General features: G+C 42.0%; 1 protein-coding gene across 1 annotated transcript in view; it reads right to left on the reverse strand.

Annotated features, from left to right (window-relative positions):
- Positions 1-21,714, reverse strand: part of LOC120522960 (hemicentin-1-like) — a 112,002-nt gene that overhangs the window by 77,998 nt on the left and 12,290 nt on the right. The window contains exons 2-7 of the mRNA XM_039743818.1: positions 19,151-19,186; positions 18,515-18,793; positions 8,501-8,782; positions 7,948-8,244; positions 2,843-3,136; positions 690-962 (exon numbers count right to left, since the gene is read on the reverse strand). Coding sequence (XP_039599752.1) covers positions 690-962; positions 2,843-3,136; positions 7,948-8,244; positions 8,501-8,782; positions 18,515-18,793; positions 19,151-19,186 — 1,461 coding nt within the window. The remainder of the gene's footprint in view (positions 1-689; positions 963-2,842; positions 3,137-7,947; positions 8,245-8,500; positions 8,783-18,514; positions 18,794-19,150; positions 19,187-21,714) is intronic.

Here is a 21,714-nt window from a genome sequence, read left to right on the forward strand (position 1 = left end):
GGAGTACCCGGAGGAAACCCTCACAGACACGGGGAGAACATGCAAACTCCACACAGAGAGGACCCGGGAATCGAACTCAGGTCTCCTAACTAAGAGGGTGCAGCACTACCACTGCACCACCGCTACCCACTGCGCCACCTACAGTAAACAGTAAACTACAAAACAGGGAGAAAGACAAATATCACAAACACATTATTTACAAAGCAAAACGCAAAGAAAACTAAACCAACAAAATAAATGAAGACAGACTTGAGCCAGGAATGAAATGCTGGCTGCACAGCAGCAACAGCAAATGGTGATAAGAGAGACCGGCATGCTGATGGTTCGGCGACTTCAGCCTGTTGTCGTTCACTCGTCTTTCACACACCAACATCCTTTAATCTGCCAGTGACCACAAAATTCCTAGCAGATATTCCTACACTCTGTCCCTCCTGAAGACTTTAATACTAGGGTGTTGTACCGCGTTAGCCATTATGAATGTAGAGAAAAGCCAAGCAAAATGACACCTTTTACTGGCTAACGAATAAGATTACAATTACATTACATCTTGCCTGAAGAAGGGGCCTGAGTTGCCTCAAAAGCTTGCATTTTGTAATCTTTTTAGTTTGCCAATAAAAGTTGTCAATATGCTTAGCTTTTCTCTGAAGACTTTAAGCTATTCTTGAATTTATTTTTGACTTCTGACTTACCGGACACAGTTATGTTGCGTGCCTCGCTGATTTTGGTGTAATTTGGATTCTGCGCTCTTTCTCCTTGACAGCTATAGGAGCCGGTGTCAGATTCAGCTGCGGAGCCAATCGTGAGTCGGCTGTTTGCAATGATGTCAATCGCCTTTCCGTCTTTGTACCATCTGAAGTGCCAATTGCTGTACATGCCAGTGATGTTACACTCAAAAGTCACGGCTTCTGTTAAAAACATTTGAGTCCAGCCCATCACCAGAGAAAGCACCGCCGCTGGACGCTCTGTGGAAAGAAGAAGGTCACACGCGTTATTATTACCTTTTGGTCAGTCTGTGCTTCACTTACTGGTCTTTACTGATGGACTTGTCCAAGCCTCACCAAAGCTCAGGGCCTCCACTGTAAACCATGACAGTTTCTTTTATTAAATCTTTTACCTCGCTCACTTTAAGTTCAAATCAATCATTTTATATGCAATTTGTCTATAAAGACATGCAGAGGAGTTGGTAAAGGAGGTGAATTTATGTTGTCACACATGCGTCCCCAATCAGTTGAGGTAAGCAATTCCACTCTTTGGGTGAGAGGGGGCGCTGTCACTAACTCTATCATCTCCTTTATCCCCATCCCAGAACAAAAAACACACCCAGTGAGGGCAACCAAACCTGGCAGTAAGGTCAGAAGAATGGACCCGCCTGCCCCTTCTGGTCCCATGGACAAAAAAAGCAGAAGCCAGGGCATCATCTTGAGAAGGACAATGGCGGAGAGAGGAGCTCCAACAAGCGATTAGGTGTTACTAAAGATCTCAGTTATGACCATTTCAGCTCTTTCTGAGTCTGTGCTTATTATTGTCAGGACTGTTTTGCTCTGACTTAAGAAGTCAATGGGATTACCAGGATGGTACCCCAGTTTTTTTGCACTGCCTCACCTGCTTCCTGGCTGCCGGTTACCATGTTTTTCACACACATTTGAACCTGCAATGCAATGCTGTTTTGTTCTCCGTTTCAAATGAATTCCCTTCACTTTTCATTTTAATTTTCAACCAGAAATAACACAATTAATACTGAACTCGGGATTTTAATTGCGAAGAGAAGTGAAGAAGAGAGTACAGGCAGGGTGGAGTGGCTGGAGAAGAGTGACAGGAGTGATTTGTGACAGATGGATATCAGCAAGAGTGACAGGGAAGGTCTACAGGATGGTAGTGAGACCAGCCATGTTACAGTATATGGGCTGGAGACGGTGGCACAGGAGACACAGCTGGAGGTGGCAAAGTTAAAGATGTTAAGATTTGCATTGGGTGTGACGAGGATGGACAGGATTAGAAATGAGGACATTAGAGGGTCAGCTCAGGTTGAGCGTTTGGGAGACAAAGTCAGAGAGGCGAGATGGTGTTGGTGTGGACATGTGCAGAGGAGAGAGAAGGGTGCTAAGGATAGAGCTGTCAGGTAAGAGGAGAAGAGGAAGGCCTAAGAGAAGGTTTATGGATGTGGTGAGAGAGGACATGAAGGTGGTGGGGGTGACAGAGCAAGATGACGAGGACAGGAAGAGATGGAAGAAGACTATGGTGACCCCTACCAGGAGCAGCAGAAAGAAGATGAAGAAGATCCTCTTAACAATGGCTCTTCCTGCATGGCTAAAGAAATTCAATATTAGCTTAAAAAATTTTAAATTTTAAATTTTAAATTTTAAATTTTTATTGCAAAGCAATATTAGAAAAAGTCCAGAGAAGAGCGACTAGGCTGATTACGGGGGGCTACAAGGGATGAGTTATGAGGAAAGATTAAAAGAGCTGAGCCTTAAGGAGATGAAGAGGAGACCTGAGTGAAGTGTTAAAAACGATGAAGGGAATTAGTGCAGTGGATCGAGACGGGGACTTTAAAATGAATTCATCAAGAACACGGGGACACAGCTGGAAACTTGTAAAGGGTGAATTTCACACAAACATGAGGAAGTTTTTCTTCACACAGAGAACAACAGACACCAAGTGGAGTAAGAGATCAAGTAATGTAGTAGACAGGAGGACTTCAGGGACTTTCAAAACTCAGCTTGATATTCTTTTAGATGAATTAAGTGGACAGGACTGGCAAACTCTACTGGGCTGAATGGCCTGCTCTCTTCCAGATTGTCCAGTTCACTCTTTCTCATTTACCCTTCGCTGTGTTCCTCACCGTTCACACGCAGCTGGACAGGCTGACTGAATCCCAAGTAAAATGACTGATCTTCTCTGGAGGCTCGGCACCAGTACTCTCCACTGTCAGACAAGGCGGCCGATGCCACCGTGTAGTTCTTTCCTTCCTGGCTCCGAGTCTGAAGCTGTGAGATCTGAGACATCGTGCTTCCCTTGTACCAGTAATACAGCCACTTATCAGGACTTCCCTCCACCATACAATACAGAGATACTCCATCTCCGGTATGAAATGTGGTCTGCTGTGGCACTATAGTCAAACTGGCCACTGGGGGATCTGCAAGAAAAATGGAAACACATTAAGAGACCAGAGTGCAGGGACCATAGAGGAGACATCAGAGAAACGGCATTAACATTATATGACGTGTTGAATTAAAGGTCACAAAGACTCAGCCATTAGTTCGGCCATCTGAGAGCTTTACAGTTACAATACTGATGTTCAGACCTGGGAAGGAGCCCAGAGCAGCAAAACAAAAATGAGAAAGAGAAAGACAACACATCCAGGAAATGCATAATCCATAACATCTTCAAAATGTTGCCTTTTTATTCAGCAGGTTTGTGACATTTGGGAGCAGACAAAGGGCCACTTGATCTGTGCATTTAGCCCTGTGGTATGGAGTCCATTATCTAACCTCTCGTTGTTGTCCATGAAACTGAAATCAAAGCTGGTAGCAACAAGTGTAAAGTTCAAACCGTGGACTCAACGCAGTGTGTGTAGAAGCACCACAGAAGCCACTGGAGAATCTGGTGACAAAATCTGATGGGCCTGCTTGTGTGTGAAATGACAGACCCTGCCTGCCTCGGACGTGACCACAGGGGAGTCCCAGTGCTACCCACTAATAGAGTGCAACATGGATTTTCTCATGAGTCATGATTTTCTTTTTTTACATTTAGAGAATCATTTACTTTAATTTTGTGATATTTCTATACGTGTTGTTTCTATTGTTTATTAACCCTTTTGAAAATGAAGTCATATCACTTTCTCATAGGTGGGGTTTGATTTGAACTTAGTTATGTCAAGTTTGACTTGCTTGTATGGAATGTTACCTGCTTTTAATAAATTCAATAAAATCTCTCTATTATGAAAGGAAATCCTGAGACCAGACTTTTTCAAAGAGATAATTTTAAGCCCCACGAGATGAGACATTTTCAAACAAGACCATAGTCCTCGCACCTCTCATTGGTGTGAATGCTTTTGTCAGACTCAGTTTCTGCTCTCAGCTCTATTCATTATTTACATTTTCCTCACCTTAATTTTCCAATAAATGAAGACGTATTATGTCTAAATCTTATTCAAGAATTTCATCCCGAAGGGTTATCAACAGAAGAAATGAGTACACGGGCAATCCTAGCACCGAGAAACGATGAAGTCAAATGAATTTACGTGAAAAGTGTTGATCGATTACACTGTAAATTGGTTAAATGCATATCAATAGACTCTGCTGAAACAGTTGGTGGTGATGGTGTGGAACATGAAAACATCAACTTACAGTATCATGAAGAATATCTGCAACCATTAACATTGTCTGCTTTTCCAGCGGCCAAATTACTGTTGTAAGAAGGTTGTATTGTAAAGTTATTGCATAATTTATGTCGGAGTGATGGGCTATGCAATGGGACAAGATTAGTTGTATTCACACTTGGTTGAACAATTCTGACATGTAAAATTTTAACAGGCGACAAAAAAGGTAATGTAGTCCATCTTCACTAATGACATTAGACACCAAAGGAGATCTTGATATGCCATTTGTATTAAAACGTTTACAGTTTCCTGTTAGAATAGCTTTTTGCAAAAACAGTTAACAAATCACAGAGATAAGCATTTGAAAAAGTCGGTTTATTTATTAGAGAGAAAGAAATAAAATTCACTCACGGGCAGCTATATGTTGCGGTGTCACGATGAAAGTCCAAACACAGAATCAAATTTCAATGAGATATTGACAAAAATTTTATTCCAAAAATAGTTTTTATTGACGTTTTGAAGTAAAAGTGTACGTTTAAAAAGTATTTGGGTGTTAATTTCAAAGCCAAACAGAACAAAATCATATTAAGCAACGAATAACTCTAACGTAACATGAAACATAATTTACTTTCAAATTACAGTAATCCCTCCTCCTGGCTATTTTTATATATTTGAAGCCCTTATAAACTCTCCCACACTGTTTATAAATATTCCCCACAGAGTTATACAGCATAATCCCTTTGTATTCTCTTAGATATTAGGTAAGATTCATTGAAATTATGTATATAAACACACTGTTAATATACAGTAAAACCTAAATATTATTTTAAAGATATCGAGTGTCTCCGATATCACATATGTTACAGCCATTACGATAGACAGGCCACCAGCAATAAATACGTACAATGCAAGAAAAATAGTATACAGTAAATGTGTGTACAGTGACACTAAACGTACGTACATGTACTAAGTACTGTAAGTAGAAAATTAATTATGGTTACTCACCAACAATGACACGATGACTTGTCCGATAACAATGAGTTTTATTTTACTGCACAACAAAGGAGAGCGTTACAGCCCTTCTAAAGGAGCCTCTTCAGGCGATTGTGTAGCACCGCCGTTGTTCTTCTTCAATCCAAATCCCTAAAGCAGATTCCATCCAGACTACTGCCTTATTACATCCACTCACAACTTGTTTTGCACCCTGGTTAAAGGACACTGCGGCCGTAGATCTTATATTCCTTTACTACTTTTTAAATAAAAAGAATCGTAGCCTTCAGCAAATCCAAAACGTTTACCTTTTCGGCAATCGTTAACATCTTCCGTTGGCGCTTGGGCACGGCCCCTGAGTCAGTAGCAGATCGTTTTGGAGCCATAATGAAGGGCTTGACTACGTACAAAGATAAACACAAAAGAGCACAACTCTTTACATAGCGAAACACGTTGATGCTGAATGAGCGAAACGAGACTTCCTGGTTAACACTGCATTCAGCACACAGGAACTTAACTGCGTGCTCTGATTGGTTAGCTTCTCAGTCAGGAGAACTTAACTGCGTGCTCTCATTGGTTAGCTTCTCAGTCATCCTCCAATAGCGTCCCTTGTATGAAATCAACTGGGCAAACCAACTGAGGAAGCATGTACAGGAAGTAAAAAAGACACATTGTCCGCAGAACCCGCGAAGCAGCGAAAAATCCGCGTTATATATTTAGTTATGCTTTCATATAAAATCTGCAATAGAGTGAAGCCGCGAAAGTCGAAGCGCGATATAGCGAGGGATTACTGTATTACGTTTTACTATTGTTACTCGCTGAACTGTAAAATAGTTAGTTCAATCAGACATATGTAACAATTCCCATGAAAATAACAATCTGTTTAAATTGTACATCCGTATCCCCATACGTGAGTGGCAGAACTGCCAAGAGGCTAGCGTGTAGCACAGGCACAGGGGTTGGCGAGCGAGGTGAGCAGGGGGCAAAGCCCCCTAGTTAATAATAATGGAATATTTTATACTACTTCTGGCATATTATTACCCTTTGATTTTCCTATGGCACTCAGCTGTAAGTATAAATCGCGTCAACTCAGTTGGCTATAAATCGGCACGTGACTCTGCATTACTCTTTCAGATTAGGTTAAGGTTAGTGATGGGTGTTGTGATGTGAGATTTTGCATATAACTTGATAAATTTTGTATGTCTTTATTTGTAATAGGCATAGCAATGTAATTTAGTGTTACTTTGGTGAGAGGCATTCGTGTTTGCCCCCCGTTTACGACTGGGTCTCTTTGTAATTTTACGACAGGATTTGGGGGATGTGTCTTAAACCAGTTTGATGAGCATTTCTCTGTCTTTCTACCCACTCAAGGAAGCCGGGATGTTTAACATATGGTTTGGGGGGTGGCAGGTGTTAAGATGTTCTGTTTCCCCCATTGGTCTGAGGTATGGCTGTTTGGAATCGGCTTGTCTCAGAGGCCTTTAAGTACCATTGGCTGTAGGGGTTGAACAGAACATCAATAAATGTATGCACTTAACCTCACAATCTCTCTCTAACCAACATATGATGAAGAAGCATCTCTATTACTAACATCTAATGAAGAAGACCATCACACCATGAACTGAAGACAACACAATGGAGAGCACAGCGTCAGCCATATTGAACAGACAGCACCAATGATGCCTTAACTAGAGACATTTTAAGTAACTGCAAGTCTGTGTGCCACCTGAATTACACATCACCATTTTATCAGGTTGTATGGTTGCCAATATTCAAATGTACTTTGCATTTTGTTATTATTTATGAATATTATCAGTAATACAATATTTTATGTGTAACTTAACTCCTGCTTGTCTTTTTACTACATCTAATTGCCTGAGGTTATAGATATAGAAGGGAAGGTGGGGATAAGTTATATACAGTGGTAAGTCTGTGAGATTAGGCATTCTAAGGCTACATATTAATAATACAATAGGGGAAAGTAGAGCAATATGTTACTCTACCAAGATAAAACAATGGGTTAGGATCATCTGTAAAGTTATGAACTAAATACTCAATATGCATTGGTTTTAAAGATTAAAAATGACAATTTCAGTGCTGTTCTTGGTAGTTCTGTAAGACACTTTCTTGGAGGTCATGATATCTCACCAAATCGCTGGTAATGGACATCCTGGGCCTGAAGGCACCTACTGCCCTAATCGTAGTAAGCGTCTGTTAGAAACTGCTGGCGCTCACTTTGTCATTTATAGCTTTAGCCTCAGGATTCCAAAATGTCATTTCATCCTCCACCTTCATGTGAATTTCTTCTACCCTCATTGAGCTGCATTTCTAAAAGGGCCTTCACTGGGGTAGCAGGTCTCTTACTAACATGGATATGGATTACCACTTTTGGATTTTTGGACCATAACAGAAAGAAAGAGTCAAGAGTGACAAAACAACTGAGGAGATTTAGTGCACAATAACTGAGGCCAGAAATACATGAATTGGAACGGTGAGCCTGACTTGAGGACAAAAGTCAGACTGAAAAGTCACACGTCACATCCAGGATAAGGAAACTAAGCAACCAAATGTGACTTGACATTAATGCAGGATCAAGGAAAGTTCTGGTGTTTGATGAGTAAATTAAAATGTCTCACCTGATATGAGCAACACAAGTGGATCACTGAAATGTGAATGAAATGGCGGGTCGCCCCTTGTAGCTCGACAACGATACTCGCCACTGTGAGACCCAGTCACACGTCTGAGAGCGTACACGGCTCTGTCATCTCTAGTGTTGATGTTGAGGTCAAGCGAAGCTTCTTGATTGTCTTTGTACCAAGAATAGGACCATCCAGAGGAGATGTCTTCTATTCGGCAAGTGAGGTTCAAAGCTTCTCCGACGTAAAAACGAGTCCAGGAAGGACTGACCGACAGGCGAGGTTTTGGTACTCCAGCTAAGAAAGAAGACGTTAAAAGATTTGAGCGTCACTCTACTAACACACAACATCAGATAAAAGAAATGATTTCAAAACTCTTTGAATCCTCAGGTGTCAATTAAAATGAACAAAAGTGTTTTAAAACTTCTAGAAATCTGAATACGATAAGTCTGAGGAAAAGACAAAACCGTAAGAACATTCCAATTTATTCACATTTGTGTGGGTTAGGAAAACCGACTTAGTATAAATACTGATTGAAAGACCCAGAACTGACCTTTCACCTGGACGTAGACAGTGCTGCTTCTTTTTGAAAGGCCATTTCTGTTAGCTGCTACCTCACAGCAGTAATTCCCAGCATCCTCCAGTGAGGCCAATGTGATGTTGTGCTGCCCCAGGGCCCCAATTTTCAATGTGGTGTCATTTCTGACAAAGCGGTACTGGAGGGCAGTGTCTTTGGTCTTGTCGGTTAGGTGAACGTGACACTGCAGTGAGATAAATTCTGTAACCCAGACCGGGTTCAACGGCGTGACTGAGAGAGTGGGAGATGAAAAGAGTTCTGTGAAATAAAAAAAGAATACAAAGAGTTACAAAAGAGGAGACGTGAGGGGCGTCTTCAGCCGTCCATTCACCTCATTACACCAACTGTAGGATTGCAGCCAGTCGGTTTTAGTCATCAGTAGGTTGGTAGAAGTTTTCATTACGTAGATTTTAACGTTCAAAAAGAAATGTTACTTTAATTGAATAAGTTTAAAACTTCAAGGAATTGTGTGTTTTATATAAAGAATTAGTGTTGAGGCTTTATAGTAAAATCTCTATGCTAAGGGACAAAGGCATTGTCTGAGGATTATCGTGGGTAGCAAAAGACCAGGAAATAGTAATGGAAATAATATGCAGGCAGGGATGAGAAACAAAGTCGTAACTGGAAAGTCAAAAATGAGTTCAGAAATCGCAAGCCAAGTGAGAGTCAGGAAACTGAATATCCACCAAGCCTACTTGAAAATCAGATGGCTTCACTAAACCAAATCTTGTTCCGTCCCTCGAAGGATAGAGATTAACAAAAATAGTCAATTATCTATAGTATGTAATAGATTTTTGGAATTGTCACCCCGTATATTTGAAAAAACCGGTATGGAAAAAATAAGCACGTCTTTACAGACAGGAGTCCAAAACAGAACTGACTAAGCTGCTCTATAAATATGGCTGAACGGAGGAAGAGGTGGAGTCAGGGAGGCCGGAACAGGAACTGACATGGCAGGCAGATGGGTTCTGGGTACCGGATATGATGTCATCAGAGAGTGCTGGGAGTGAAGTCAACAGGGGGTGGACTGGTGATGATGTTATTGAGAAGCAGGTTCTTCAGCTGATCGGCTGAGGGGCAAAAGGAGAAAGGTTTAGGTGACAGTGCCAACCCCTGGACTGGCTGAGAAATAGCACCATGAGAGTCTGTAGACCAGGGGTGCCAAACTCCAGTCCTGGAGGGCCGCGGTGGCTGCAGGTTTTCATTCGAACCCATTTTCTAATCAGCGATCAGTTTTCACTACTAATGAACTCCTTTTCTTTTTATTTTTATAGCCCTGTTTTTAAGGTTTCAGTCCTTTTGAATTGATTTGTTTCCTCATGAAATGGCAGCCAAACAGAAATGAAATATGAAACGAGCCAACGGATGACCAGCTAAATCAGGGCATCAAACTCCAACCAAATTCACAAATTCTTGCTGTTAATTACACTTGTTGATTCATTCCATGGCTTGTTGGCTGCTCTCATTTTGCCAAAGCAGACATTTCCAAAACTTGACTTTCTGTTCTTTTTTCTAAGAACACCGTCATGATGTTTTGGTGACCTGAGAGATCAACCATAGTGAGGCCTTCACCTTTCTTTATTTTCAGATATCGTGTAATGGGCACAGCTGAGCTGGTCATGTGGTGGCTCGTTTTGTGTCTTGTGATTGTTTGGCTGCTAATTAAGGAAAAAGACACAACTAAGGGGTCAGAGTCCAGTTAATTAAAACTAAGGGAAAAGGACTTCATTAGCAGCATAAACAGGTCACTAATTAAGAAGATGGTTAGAATGAAAACCTGCAGCCACTGCGGCCCTCCAGGACCGGAGTTTGACACCCGTGCTGTAGACCGTCTCCTGTGAGCACATGTGTGACAAAGTATCACCGTTATGTTTCAGTCAGGGCTTGTGGTGACGTCGTTTTTCTAAAGTATTGTGTTTATGTGTTTGTTGGAGTTGTGTAACTTTTGTTTATAAAATATTTGTTATTTAGTATATACAGTGAGGTCCAGAAATATTTGGACAGAGACCACTTTTTTCTCATTTTGTTCTGTACATCACCACAATGAATTTGAAATGAAACAACTGAGATGACGTTGAAGTGCAGACTTTCAGCTTTAATTCAGTGGGTTGAACAAAACGATTGCATGAAAATGTGAGGCGACTAAAGTATTTTATGAACACAATCCCTTCATTTCAGGGCCTCAAAAGTAATCGGACAATTGACTCAAAGTCTATTTGATGGTCAGGTGTGTTCAAGTCCGTCGTGATGTCTTATAAATGAAGCAGATAAAAGGCCTGGAGTTGATTTGAGGTGTGGTGCTTGCATGTGAAGATTTTGCTGTGAACAGACAACATGCGGTCAAAGGAGCTCTCCATGCAGGTGACAGAAGCCATCCTTATGCTGCAAAAACAGAAAAAAACATCTGAGAAATGGCTACAATATTACGAGTGGCAAAATCTACAGTTTGGTACATCATGAGAAAGAAAGAGAGCACTGGTGAACTTGGAAATGCAAAAAGACCTGGACGTCCACGGAAGACTAAAGTGCTGGTTGATCACAGAATCAGTGAAGAGAAACCCCTTCAGAACAGCCCACCAAGTGAACGACACTCTCCAGGGCTTGGTCGGCGTATCGATATCCAGGTCTACCATAAAGAGAAGACTGCATGAAAGGAAATCCAGAGGGTGCACTGCAAGGTGCCAGCCACTCATAAGCCTCAAGAATAGAAAGGCTAGATTGGACTTTGCTAAAGAACATCTAAAAAAGCCAGCAGAGTTCTGGAAAAACATTCTTTGGACAGATGAAACCAAGATCAACCTCTACCAGAATGATAAAGGCAAGAAAAAAGGATGGAGAAGGAAGGCGTGGAACAGCTCATTATCCAAAGCATCATCTGTAAAACACGGTGGAGTCAGGCAGTGTGATGGCTGCCAGTGGCACTGGGACACTCGTGTTTATTGATGAGGTGACACAGGACAGGAGCAGCCGAATGAATTCTGAGGTGTTCAGAGACATCCTGTCTGCTCAAATCAGCTAAATGACGTCAAACTGATTGGGCGGCGGGCATTTCATGATACAGATGGACAATGAGCCAAAACATACAGCCAAAGCAACCCAGGAGTTTATTAAAGCAAAGAAGTGGAAAATTCTGGAATGGCCAAGTCAGTCACCTGATCTTCACCCCACTGAGCAGGCAGTTCACTTGTTGAAGACTAAACTTCAGACAGAAAGGCCCACAAACAAACAGCAACTGAAAGTAAAGGCCTGGCAGAGCATTAAAAAGGAGGAAACCCAGCAGCTGGTGACATCCAGGAGTTCAAGACTTCAGGCTGGCATTGCCAGCAAAGGGTTTTCAACCAAGTATTAGAAATGAACATTTTATTTCCAGTTATTTAATTTTTCCAATTACTTTTGAGCCCCTAAAATGTAAAAAAAAAAACACTTTAGTTGCCTCACATTTTTATGCAATCGTTTTGTTCAACCCACTGAATTAAAGCTGAAAGTCTGCACTTCAACTGCGTCTGAGTTGTTTCATTTAAAATTCATTATGGTGATGTAGAGAACCAAAATTAGAAAAAAGTGGTCTCTGTCCAAATATTTATGGACCTAACTGTATGCTCTATGCCTGCTGGTATAGGTGCCAGCTTCCTCACAACCCTGCCCTGGGTAAGCAGGTTAGGAGAATGAATGGGAAGATAAGTGGATGTATTCATATTGCTTATATTCCTTGGGTTTTATGGGTGGGACCTCAAGAGGCGGGGCCACGCTGACATCACTGCTGCTGGGCCCTCCCTCGGCCTTCATGTTGAAGTAAACAAGTTGAAGTCAGCAGTGATTCACTCATTTACTACGGTGGCCCTGAAAGGCAAGTGACAAAAAATATAGAGGTGTGACACGCATAATTAAAAAAGGTGACACGTACACTTAATAAGGTGACGCACAAAATGACATGTGGTGCTGAGCAAAATTAGAGATGATGCACTCACAAACTCAAGTAAAAGTTTTTTGAAAGGGTAGGTTACCTTGGCAAAACAAAAGGAAAACATTGAATTGTGGCAAAGGTTCGTCTGTCAATCCACAGGGGGACTTTCTGGTTAAGTGGTGTACTGAGTGAGTGAGGGAAAGTTAACATAGCCTTCTTTATTATTATTATAATTATTATTCAGTTAAATTGTAGGCGATCACAAATCCCGGAGTAGGTACATGAGTGTGCACATTGACAAGTGGACATCCATTTCTTTATTTCCCCATGCAAGACCCCAAAGTAAACTGGAGGTGCTCCCCGTTCTTTTTTTATTTGCCTGCGGTGCTGTGCTTGACAGTTTGTTCCAGTTTGTTAAGATAATACTGCCATTTTATTGTAATAACAATCACTAAAAGTATTTATTTATTTATTTGTAATCTAACATGGTGCTCCGTGGTGATGTTACACTCGATCAGGTGCTTATCAGTGGAGAGGTACAACGGAGAAAGAGACGAAAAAATCCTCACTCACGTTGACAATTTATACGTGCTAAGAGTGTCCGTACGTATGTTTGACAGTTCTAGATATTGCACTGTAGTTGTATTTGTACAAGGCAACAAAGATGAGTGCCTTATAAATATTAGATCGTTCGATTTTATTACTAATTAAGGCTTCATTTTAAACATTGCATTTTCTGTTATAAGTCATTGCATAACTTAAAGGAATGCCTTGTCATCTACTGTGCCATATCGAAAACTGGCAAACATACGGACACTCGGAGCACATAGAAATCATAGACGTGAGGGTTGATTTATTGCCAGCAGAAGTGAAGACCAACCCAATGTTTTCGAAATGTTTGTGCATCACATTTCAAGGATTTGGAAGGGGTCAGTGGGGACAGCGACATCAAAGGGAGGCTACAGTGTGTGACAGTGCTGACAATTTGCATTGGCCTGAGGTTCAGCCACCTCCACTATGAGCTGGCATTCCATCGCTCAAATGCAGGCTGGCAGAGAGTGTGCCAATGTGCAAATGAATTCCAGCATCTCGGGACAGTGAGCTACCAAAAAGAGCGATGGACAGAGCAAAGAATCCATGTTGGTAGTCAGCGCTGGTGTTACGATATCAATAAGCCTAATAAGTAATAAAGCCGCCATTTATTATACCACAATAAACAAGCAGAACTGAAATAGGCACTACAAGATTTGACAAGTAAAAATAAATATGCTGCATGTTTATAGAAAATGTGACCAAAGCGGAATGACAGAGGCTCCCTGAGGGTCTCGAAACCTCACGTTTCCTGACTGAAAATATTTTTTGTGACGCCATGGCTGCCTGTGCCTCAGGAAGTGGAGCAAAGCTCTGCAGATGAAAGGCAGGCTGAAGTGAAAGCAGAGGCCAGCGGTGTGTCGATAAGCGGGGCGTCACAATGGTGTTCTACGCTTGTGGTCCCGTCAAACACTGGGGACGGGGGACGCTGCCACCGCCTTCTGCGCTGTGCTGAAGGGCGAGGCGGACTTGATGTGCCCTGCTGGGTGCCTGCTGCACCCTGCACTGTCGGGGCTGTGAAGTTTATTTTAGGAGAGCAGCGAATGCACAATACAAGAAACAGAATGACAAATGACAAACAGCACGCGCACACAAACGTACACCACTCAGTGAAAGAAGTGACTTCATTTCATTTTTAATGTACGGAATACAATTTGAATCCTGCCAAGTATATTCTGTACCTTTGGGCTTTTATCTTAGACCTTTACTATTACAAACAAAACTTTACATCTTTATTTGTTACATTTTGGGCGGCACTGTGGCCTGGTGGTAGCACTGCTGTCTCACAGTAAGCAGACCAGAGTTCACGTCAAGGGTCCTCTTTGCGTGGACTCAGCATGTTGTCCCCGTGTCTGTCTGGGTTTCCTCCCACAGCCCAAACACATGCAGGTCAGGTGAACTGGTGACACTAAAGTGGCACGTGTGTGTTTGTCTGTGTGTGTGTTCACCCTGTAATGGGGTTTGTTCCCGCCTGGCACCCTGTGCTAGCTGGATGGGCTCCGGTACCCCCTCCACCCTATTCAGGACTGAGTGGGCTAGTCAATGACATTGTACAATGACTTTAGATCAGTGGCTCTCAACCTTTCTGGTGTCGTCACCCTCTACTTCTTATGTAGGTGTTTTCAAGACCCAACATTTGGGTGGTCCTCCTTGGTGAGTTGAGCTCAATCGTCAGAGTGGGGGAGTGGAATTAAAAAAAAAATTAGGTAGCGGCAACCTGGTGTGCACTTTACTGGTGGGCAGAAATTAAAACAAGGGACCTGCACGCTCAAATGCTGATAAATCCAGCAGGACGCGGACCATCCAGGGTCAGAGTTCATAATCAAACATTTGTTCTTTATTTCACCTTATACAATTTCTTGTATTAAGAATTTGCTACTTTTCGCATACCCTATGGGGTCAGCCATTGTACAGCGTCCCTGGAGCAGGTGCAGGTTAATTTATTTCATCATGAAATTATCAAGTATACATCTCAGTATTTAAATTATTCAGAGAGCTGTTTTATCATGAATGAAATGGATTCTGTGTCCTGTCGGCAGAAGAGAACGCCTGTTTAAGAAGCACATAAGAGTACATAGAATAACACAAACAAAACAAAGCATTTAATGTGCTGCTTTAGTTATGAAGGGATTTGAGAAACTAGTAAATGAAACGATTTTAAGATGACGTTTATGATGTTCTACTTTAATGACAAAATAAACTACGTGATTAAAGTGGAAATTTCGACCTTTTTTCACACTGTATCCATATTTCTTTTCTTTTCTTTTCTCTCTACCCTAATAATCTTTCATATGACACTCAGACGGTAAGCTACGACTCGACTTTTCACGGCGACTTTGATTTCTGACCACTTGTTTTTATTTCAGGCACTGTGCGACTTTGTGAACTTGAACTTTTGAGTTTCTCTGCCACTCTGTCACTCGATCAGCTTCCTTTTCTTGTTTATTCCACTGTTTAAACCATCAAATAGTACGTTTTTTTCTTGCCCCCACTTGGCATTCACCGAAATTCTTCTTTTTCCCTGTGCTTTTGCCATTGTCTTTTCACAGAATGCAAAATAGAAGGGGCTATTTATATTGATTTGCATAATCAAAACAGGCGCAATTTTGAGAGCGCTGTGGTGAGGTGTTACTTTTCACACTGACTGGGATGTATGGAGTGGAAGTTGGCGTACGCACAGATTTATGCATCTAGATTTTTTTTTTGTGCGTATGCACATTCCTGCTTTTGTCCATATGCCAAGTTTTAGTGTGAATTCTACAAATGCTGTTATGCATGAGACCCCTCGAGATCGAAAACGAAAGTGAGGGGCCAGCGTCACCTGGTCGTGGTGCTGAACATGTCTGTGTAGCTAATGCACCTGGGAGGACCACCTCTTACGATGACAAAAGGTACAAACCAGATTGCGTCACACTGCGACTGCTACTGCTGCGCAAAGACATCCAGGTAGCCAGTCCATTGCATATTCCTGCTGGTCATTGAGTTGCCCCTGTGCAGCCGCTGCTGCCAGAGTCGCCGAATGGGCACTGACAGCCGCCTCGGCATGCAGCAAAAGATGTTTTATATCGATTTATGTGTGAAACCATTGCTTTGTGTGCTTTTCAGAAAACTGGAAAAAATATTCAGTCCTCAAAGAGTTAATAACAGTATTTAAATAAAGTTTAAAATTTATCTGTATAATGTAATATATATACATTACTGCATTTCATCTGAAAAATGATACCAAGAGCTTCAAGAACATAGCTCCTGGAAATCTAAATCGACTTAGAAGCCAGTCGTCATCATCTGTAAATACGCGCTCTCTTCTCTTGAATGAAATGCCTTCATTGTTATTGTATGGTTCAATATGCAAATCTTTCATAAACTTATTTCCCTATAAAATGGTAAAATAACAACAACAACAACAATAATAATAATAGGATAAAAACCAGTGAAAAATATACAATATGAGAACACAAGTGGCTCAGGCTGTGCAATATTATAACTGTATCACAAGTTTACAGTGAGGTTATTGCACTAATAAGTACTAACAGTTCTACAAGGAGCACCTGATGGACTGATTGAGTGAGTTTAGAGCTCTTGGGATGAAACCGCGAGGTCCATACAGGAAAGGCTCTGAAGCGTTTGTTGTATGAGTGCAGTTCAAATAGACTGTGCACATGGCTGAGGCAGCGTGTGCTAGAAGCTCTATCCTGATATTACTCCCGCTCTTGACACAATCTGCCATAGAACTTTCCGATCATCTGCTGTGCAGCTGTGATTCCACACTCAGATGCAGTGGGTTAAAATACTCTGAGTGGTGCACTGACAGTGACAACGCTAAAGCAGCTATAGTATTTGGAATAGTTTGGCCATTCCATGGACCATTATAGACCATTATATGGTTACAGGTTGATTGCAATCAGATACCTTGAACTAAAAAAGCAATATGCTGTTAATTTCAAGGAATTTGATAAAGCCACCCTTAGGGATGTGGATCAAAAAAAGAAAGGGAAACCACCCAGGAACAATAGCACTGCTTTGACAGTTTGCAAAACCGAGCAGAGAGCTTGCGTTTGCCAGGGATTGAGCTGGCATGAAAATGTGTGTGGCTTCGCTAAGTTTAGTTTTTATACATCACGATGTGAGCATGGAAATGGGTGTACGCAACATTCCCAGATGTCCCCAGAATGCTTACATCAAAATCTGACATCTCAGAGTCTGACTCAGTGATATGAAACACAAAACGCTGCCCACAGAGTATTTTGCTTTGTGCATTCATTTTGGTCAAAAACGCAGAAAATCTCGATCAAATCAACAAAGCTAACTTTAAAGAGAGTCAAACTAAAAAAGAACAGCGAATTTTGCCACAGTTTACATCTGATTACCGCCCTCTACCCCTGAATTTCGACAAAAGTCGACATCCACCCTGAAAGAGTTAAGGGCCTTTCTCAAGTGCCCAGCAGAGTAGGATCCCTTTTGACAGTAATGGGGATTCAAACTGGCAACCTTCCAGATATGAGCGCAGCAGACCGAGACTTTAATGTTTCTTTTATTTTGCCTTTTTGTAGGATTTTATTTTAGGACTTATAGGTCTGCGTGGTTCACTCATGTTTTTATTAAATTTGGACAGTTACTTCCTTTAGTGTACTGTTTACTTGTTTTTTTTTTCGTTCTCTGTTGCATGTTCTTCATCTTTTTAACAACTGAATTTTCAGGGCTGTTCACACTGGCCCTCGCTGTCAACATCATTAATATAATTTGTATGTCTTCATATCGAGTCCCTCTGACAGCTGGCTCCCTCTTCAATCAATTAATCAATTTCTGTTTTCCATATTCTGTAGAGCGCCCTTCACACAGCTCACTATCACAAGGTACCTACTTGAGTCTTCCCTTGGTGATGTTGAAGAAGCCCCTCACAGTGCACCATAGCCAGCTGCTGCAGTTTTACTTTTTTGTATATGAATTACGGGAAAGGTATTGGAATCGCCCAAAAATTTGATGTCGAGATTTTAATAAATCTCAGCTTTTTAGACCTCCCTGAGTCTGACACTACCATTTTTGGTATGATGTCTGTCTGTCTGTCTGTCTGTGTAAACACGATAACTTGAGTGCGCTTTCACTTCGGCGAACCAAATTTTGCATACAAGTATTAGGTAGAAAACGTAGATCTCTATCAGCGTTTGAGGTATTTTTGTTAACCGGAAGTGGTACTTGACCTTTTATTCATGCAGCAGTAAAATACGATTTATTCAACTTTACTTTAATAATAATTTTTCAATATATTTTTAATTTGATTTGTTGTTGATTGTTCTTTAATGTACATAATATTAAAATATGATCATTTTCTTGCAGTTTACTCCTCAAGTATCCCTCCCCAGATCTGAGGATACGAGAAAGTCTAGGGGAGATCACTGCCCATTTTTATTAATACTTTCTAATATCCTTAATATCCCTAGCGCCTTTAACGTTCATCTTGAGGCCTACAGAATTGAGCCTGGGCTTGTAGAACTTACCGGACACGTGCAGTTGCAGAGGGTTGCTGTAAAATTCCTCACTTTTATTAGCCTTCCTCCTTGTGTAACATCGATATGCCCCACTGTTGGTGACGGTGACTCTCTTCATCATTTGAGCCCTGCTGTTATCCCAGTCCTCATGAAGGATCCTTCCATCTTTGTACCACAAATACTCCCAAGTAACAGGATCATCAGCCTGGCAGTCAAAGGTCACTGAGTCACCTTCAAAGATGTCTTCACCTTCCTCCTTCAGGGACAGGATGGGATTGCACTGAGCACCTAAAAAGACATATTTGCCACGGCTCAATATTTTATTTTTTATAAAATTCACAGTCTTTTCCACACACTCTCATTGAGCGAGTCATCCCATTTATCATCCCACCTGACACGTAACTCTTTGTCTCCTTGATTATTGATTGTTGCACTTTGGTTGACCCACTAAAACATCCACTTGAGCTATCGCAATATGTTCATGTTGGCTGACGTCCTCACAAATCTACTCTTCTAATCACAAAACAAAAGTGACCCCATCTTTTGACTGCAGACCCCAGGCTCTCGAGTGGGCCTTCTCATCGTGATCTTTTCATCTTTCATTTTATTTTGTATGTAAATGTCTGCAGAATTAAAACAACTTACCTTCATACAACAAGAGCAGGCATGACAGCCAGAGACCTGGAAAGACAAAGAAGCACATAAATGAGTGGACACAGAAACAGGCGCTTAACACTCAATGGCCACCTCGTCCACTCTCCGTATTTCTTCTGTCCGTTCTGCGTGTGGTGTGAGGGACTATCTGGTGCCCCACTTGGTGTGGACCCCTACTCCCTTACATCGCCAGGTTGATAACAGAAGGTCAAAGAGGTTAATGACAATATCTCCTTTCTTTGCCAGGACCTGGATGTGGAAGGACGTTAATGTTTCTATGGTGGGGCTGGAATCCTAACAACCATCGAGCAACACCCAGGATGGACTTGGGAACAGGGAAAGACAGCACAGAGAGTGACTGCCTGCTATGGGCAGAGCATTGCCCTGTACACTGGGTGGCAGCATCCAGTCCGGCTAGGCCCATTATGGATGCCTGCAGGGCAGTATGGGAGTTGTCGTCCCATGGGCCTACCCTGTCAGGTTCTTTGGGGGCTGCGGGGAGGAGCTGTCGGATAGTAATGATACAAGGACCACTGCAGTCGTGACAGAACCAGAAGTGCTTCCTGGAGGCAATTGATTAGGCAGTGGGTCTGGAGTTAAATGAGAGCCCTCCACTCGGACAAGGGAGTCGGAGTCGGGAGAGGAGCTGAACAACACTTCTCTGGGTGAATTGGAGGAATACAGGAGGATTAACTATTGGAATTATTAGCCTTCACTGTGTTGTGTGACAGCTGCTATGACACTGAAGGAAGGAGGGAAGGAAGGAATCCTGTAAAAGGTACATGTTATTGTAAATAAAGGGACTGGATTTGAACCCGGGACTTTATGTGTGTAGTTGTATCCAGGGTTTGAGATGCTGAACCACCCCCCAGTGGCCACATTGTGTGTGTTTGATACGTCAATGTCAATAATGTCTGTCATTTGGTTTGGTTTGTCTACCAGTGTCATGTCTGGTCTGTTGTGAGCTGCCACAGCTATGCTGATGACACACAACTGTATCTATCAATAGCACCTGATGACCCCGACTCTCTTGTCTCACTGACCCCAATGTTTTACTTGTGTTTCTGAGTAAATGAGTAGTCATTTCCTCAAACTAAATAAGGAGAAAAAAAATCTTAGTGATTGGCAAAAACAGATATAATGAGGGTACTAGAAATAAACTTGATCACTTGACACAGGTAAAGAATTGAGGGGTGAGTTGGTCTCGTCCGATGCGAGAGATGGACGTCTGAAGTGGAGCTCCGCTAGCAGCGGTGTTATTTTTCATATTATTTGCTTATTATCCTGAGATATCCTGCATTTATTCAACCCAAGGAGACTGCTACAGTATATATGTAAGCATATATAAATATGGCCAGCAAGAAAGGGGGTCCGAAAGAAAAGTAAACTAAAGCTGCACCCAAGCCAAGATCAGGAAGCCCTAGCTCAAGATATGGCCTTTCAGAGAGAGACCTGGATCAGCTGGGTGAAAGTACAGACTCTTCGGGACCAAGGTCCGCTACATCATCGCCGGCTGAGAGTGAAAAGGGGAGCAAAGGTGCAATCAGGAGTGCAGATCTCGATAGCTCGCTGATCGGAGAAGAACACCTGAAACTGGAACGGGCCTTACAGTCCGCAATCTCAATTACTCCACGCAAGCCGGGAATATCGGGGACACCGGCTACAGTAGAGCCTGACGCTACACCTACGGTACAAGAAAGCACAATTAAAATGTCTAAACTGGAGGTGATGCTCGCTGAGATCGTACAAGATATAAAGAAAACCAAGAAGGCAAATGAGAAAGCAAGGGCAAAGGCACATGAGAGGCTGAAACAAGAGTTGCTGGAATTGAAACAGGAATGGCAGCAAGCAAACGAAAGCACTGGCGGCTGATGCTGCAACAGGCAAATGAAAGGCTGCGACAAGAAATGCAAGTGGAAATGCGACAGGTGCTGGGTAAAATTGAAACGCTTACTGATCAATTGGAGGATCTCAAGGAGACATTCACGACTAGGATTAAATTAGCCAAAAATTTAGCTACCAGTGCTGAAGAAAAAGCAGAAAATGTCAGCTACGAATGCAAAAAACTCGGAGACAGACTGGCTGCTCTGGAAGATGGAAGTAGAAGGTATAACGTCAGAATTTAGGGTTTGCCTGAGAATCGAGAAAGTTCAAACCCGGTGAAATTCGCTGCTGAACTTTTCTAAAATAATCGGGGACGACTTTAAAGCAGAATCTGAGAAAGCAGCAGCTTACCGCGTACGCAGATCAAACACCGTTAGACCCAGACCAAGATCTTTAATAGTTCGTTTTGAACGATTGTCATTTAAGCTAGAGGTGATGGCACTCCTCAGAAACAAGGAAGATATTACATTTGAAAATAACCACATTCGTATTTTTCCTGACTTCTCTCCATCAACAACTACTAAACGCGCAGCCTTCTACAACATCAAACAGCGATTACGGCAAGCCAGCGTCAAATACAGCCTCTTGTATCCGTCAAAACTGAAAGTGGAATGGCAAGGTCATTTCTATGTCCTCGCTAGCAAGGAAGAAGCAGAAAAGGAACTAAGAAA

Source organism: Polypterus senegalus, chromosome 1 (assembly GCF_016835505.1).
Source record: "Polypterus senegalus isolate Bchr_013 chromosome 1, ASM1683550v1, whole genome shotgun sequence".
Taxonomy (NCBI): Eukaryota; Metazoa; Chordata; class Cladistia; order Polypteriformes; family Polypteridae; genus Polypterus; species Polypterus senegalus.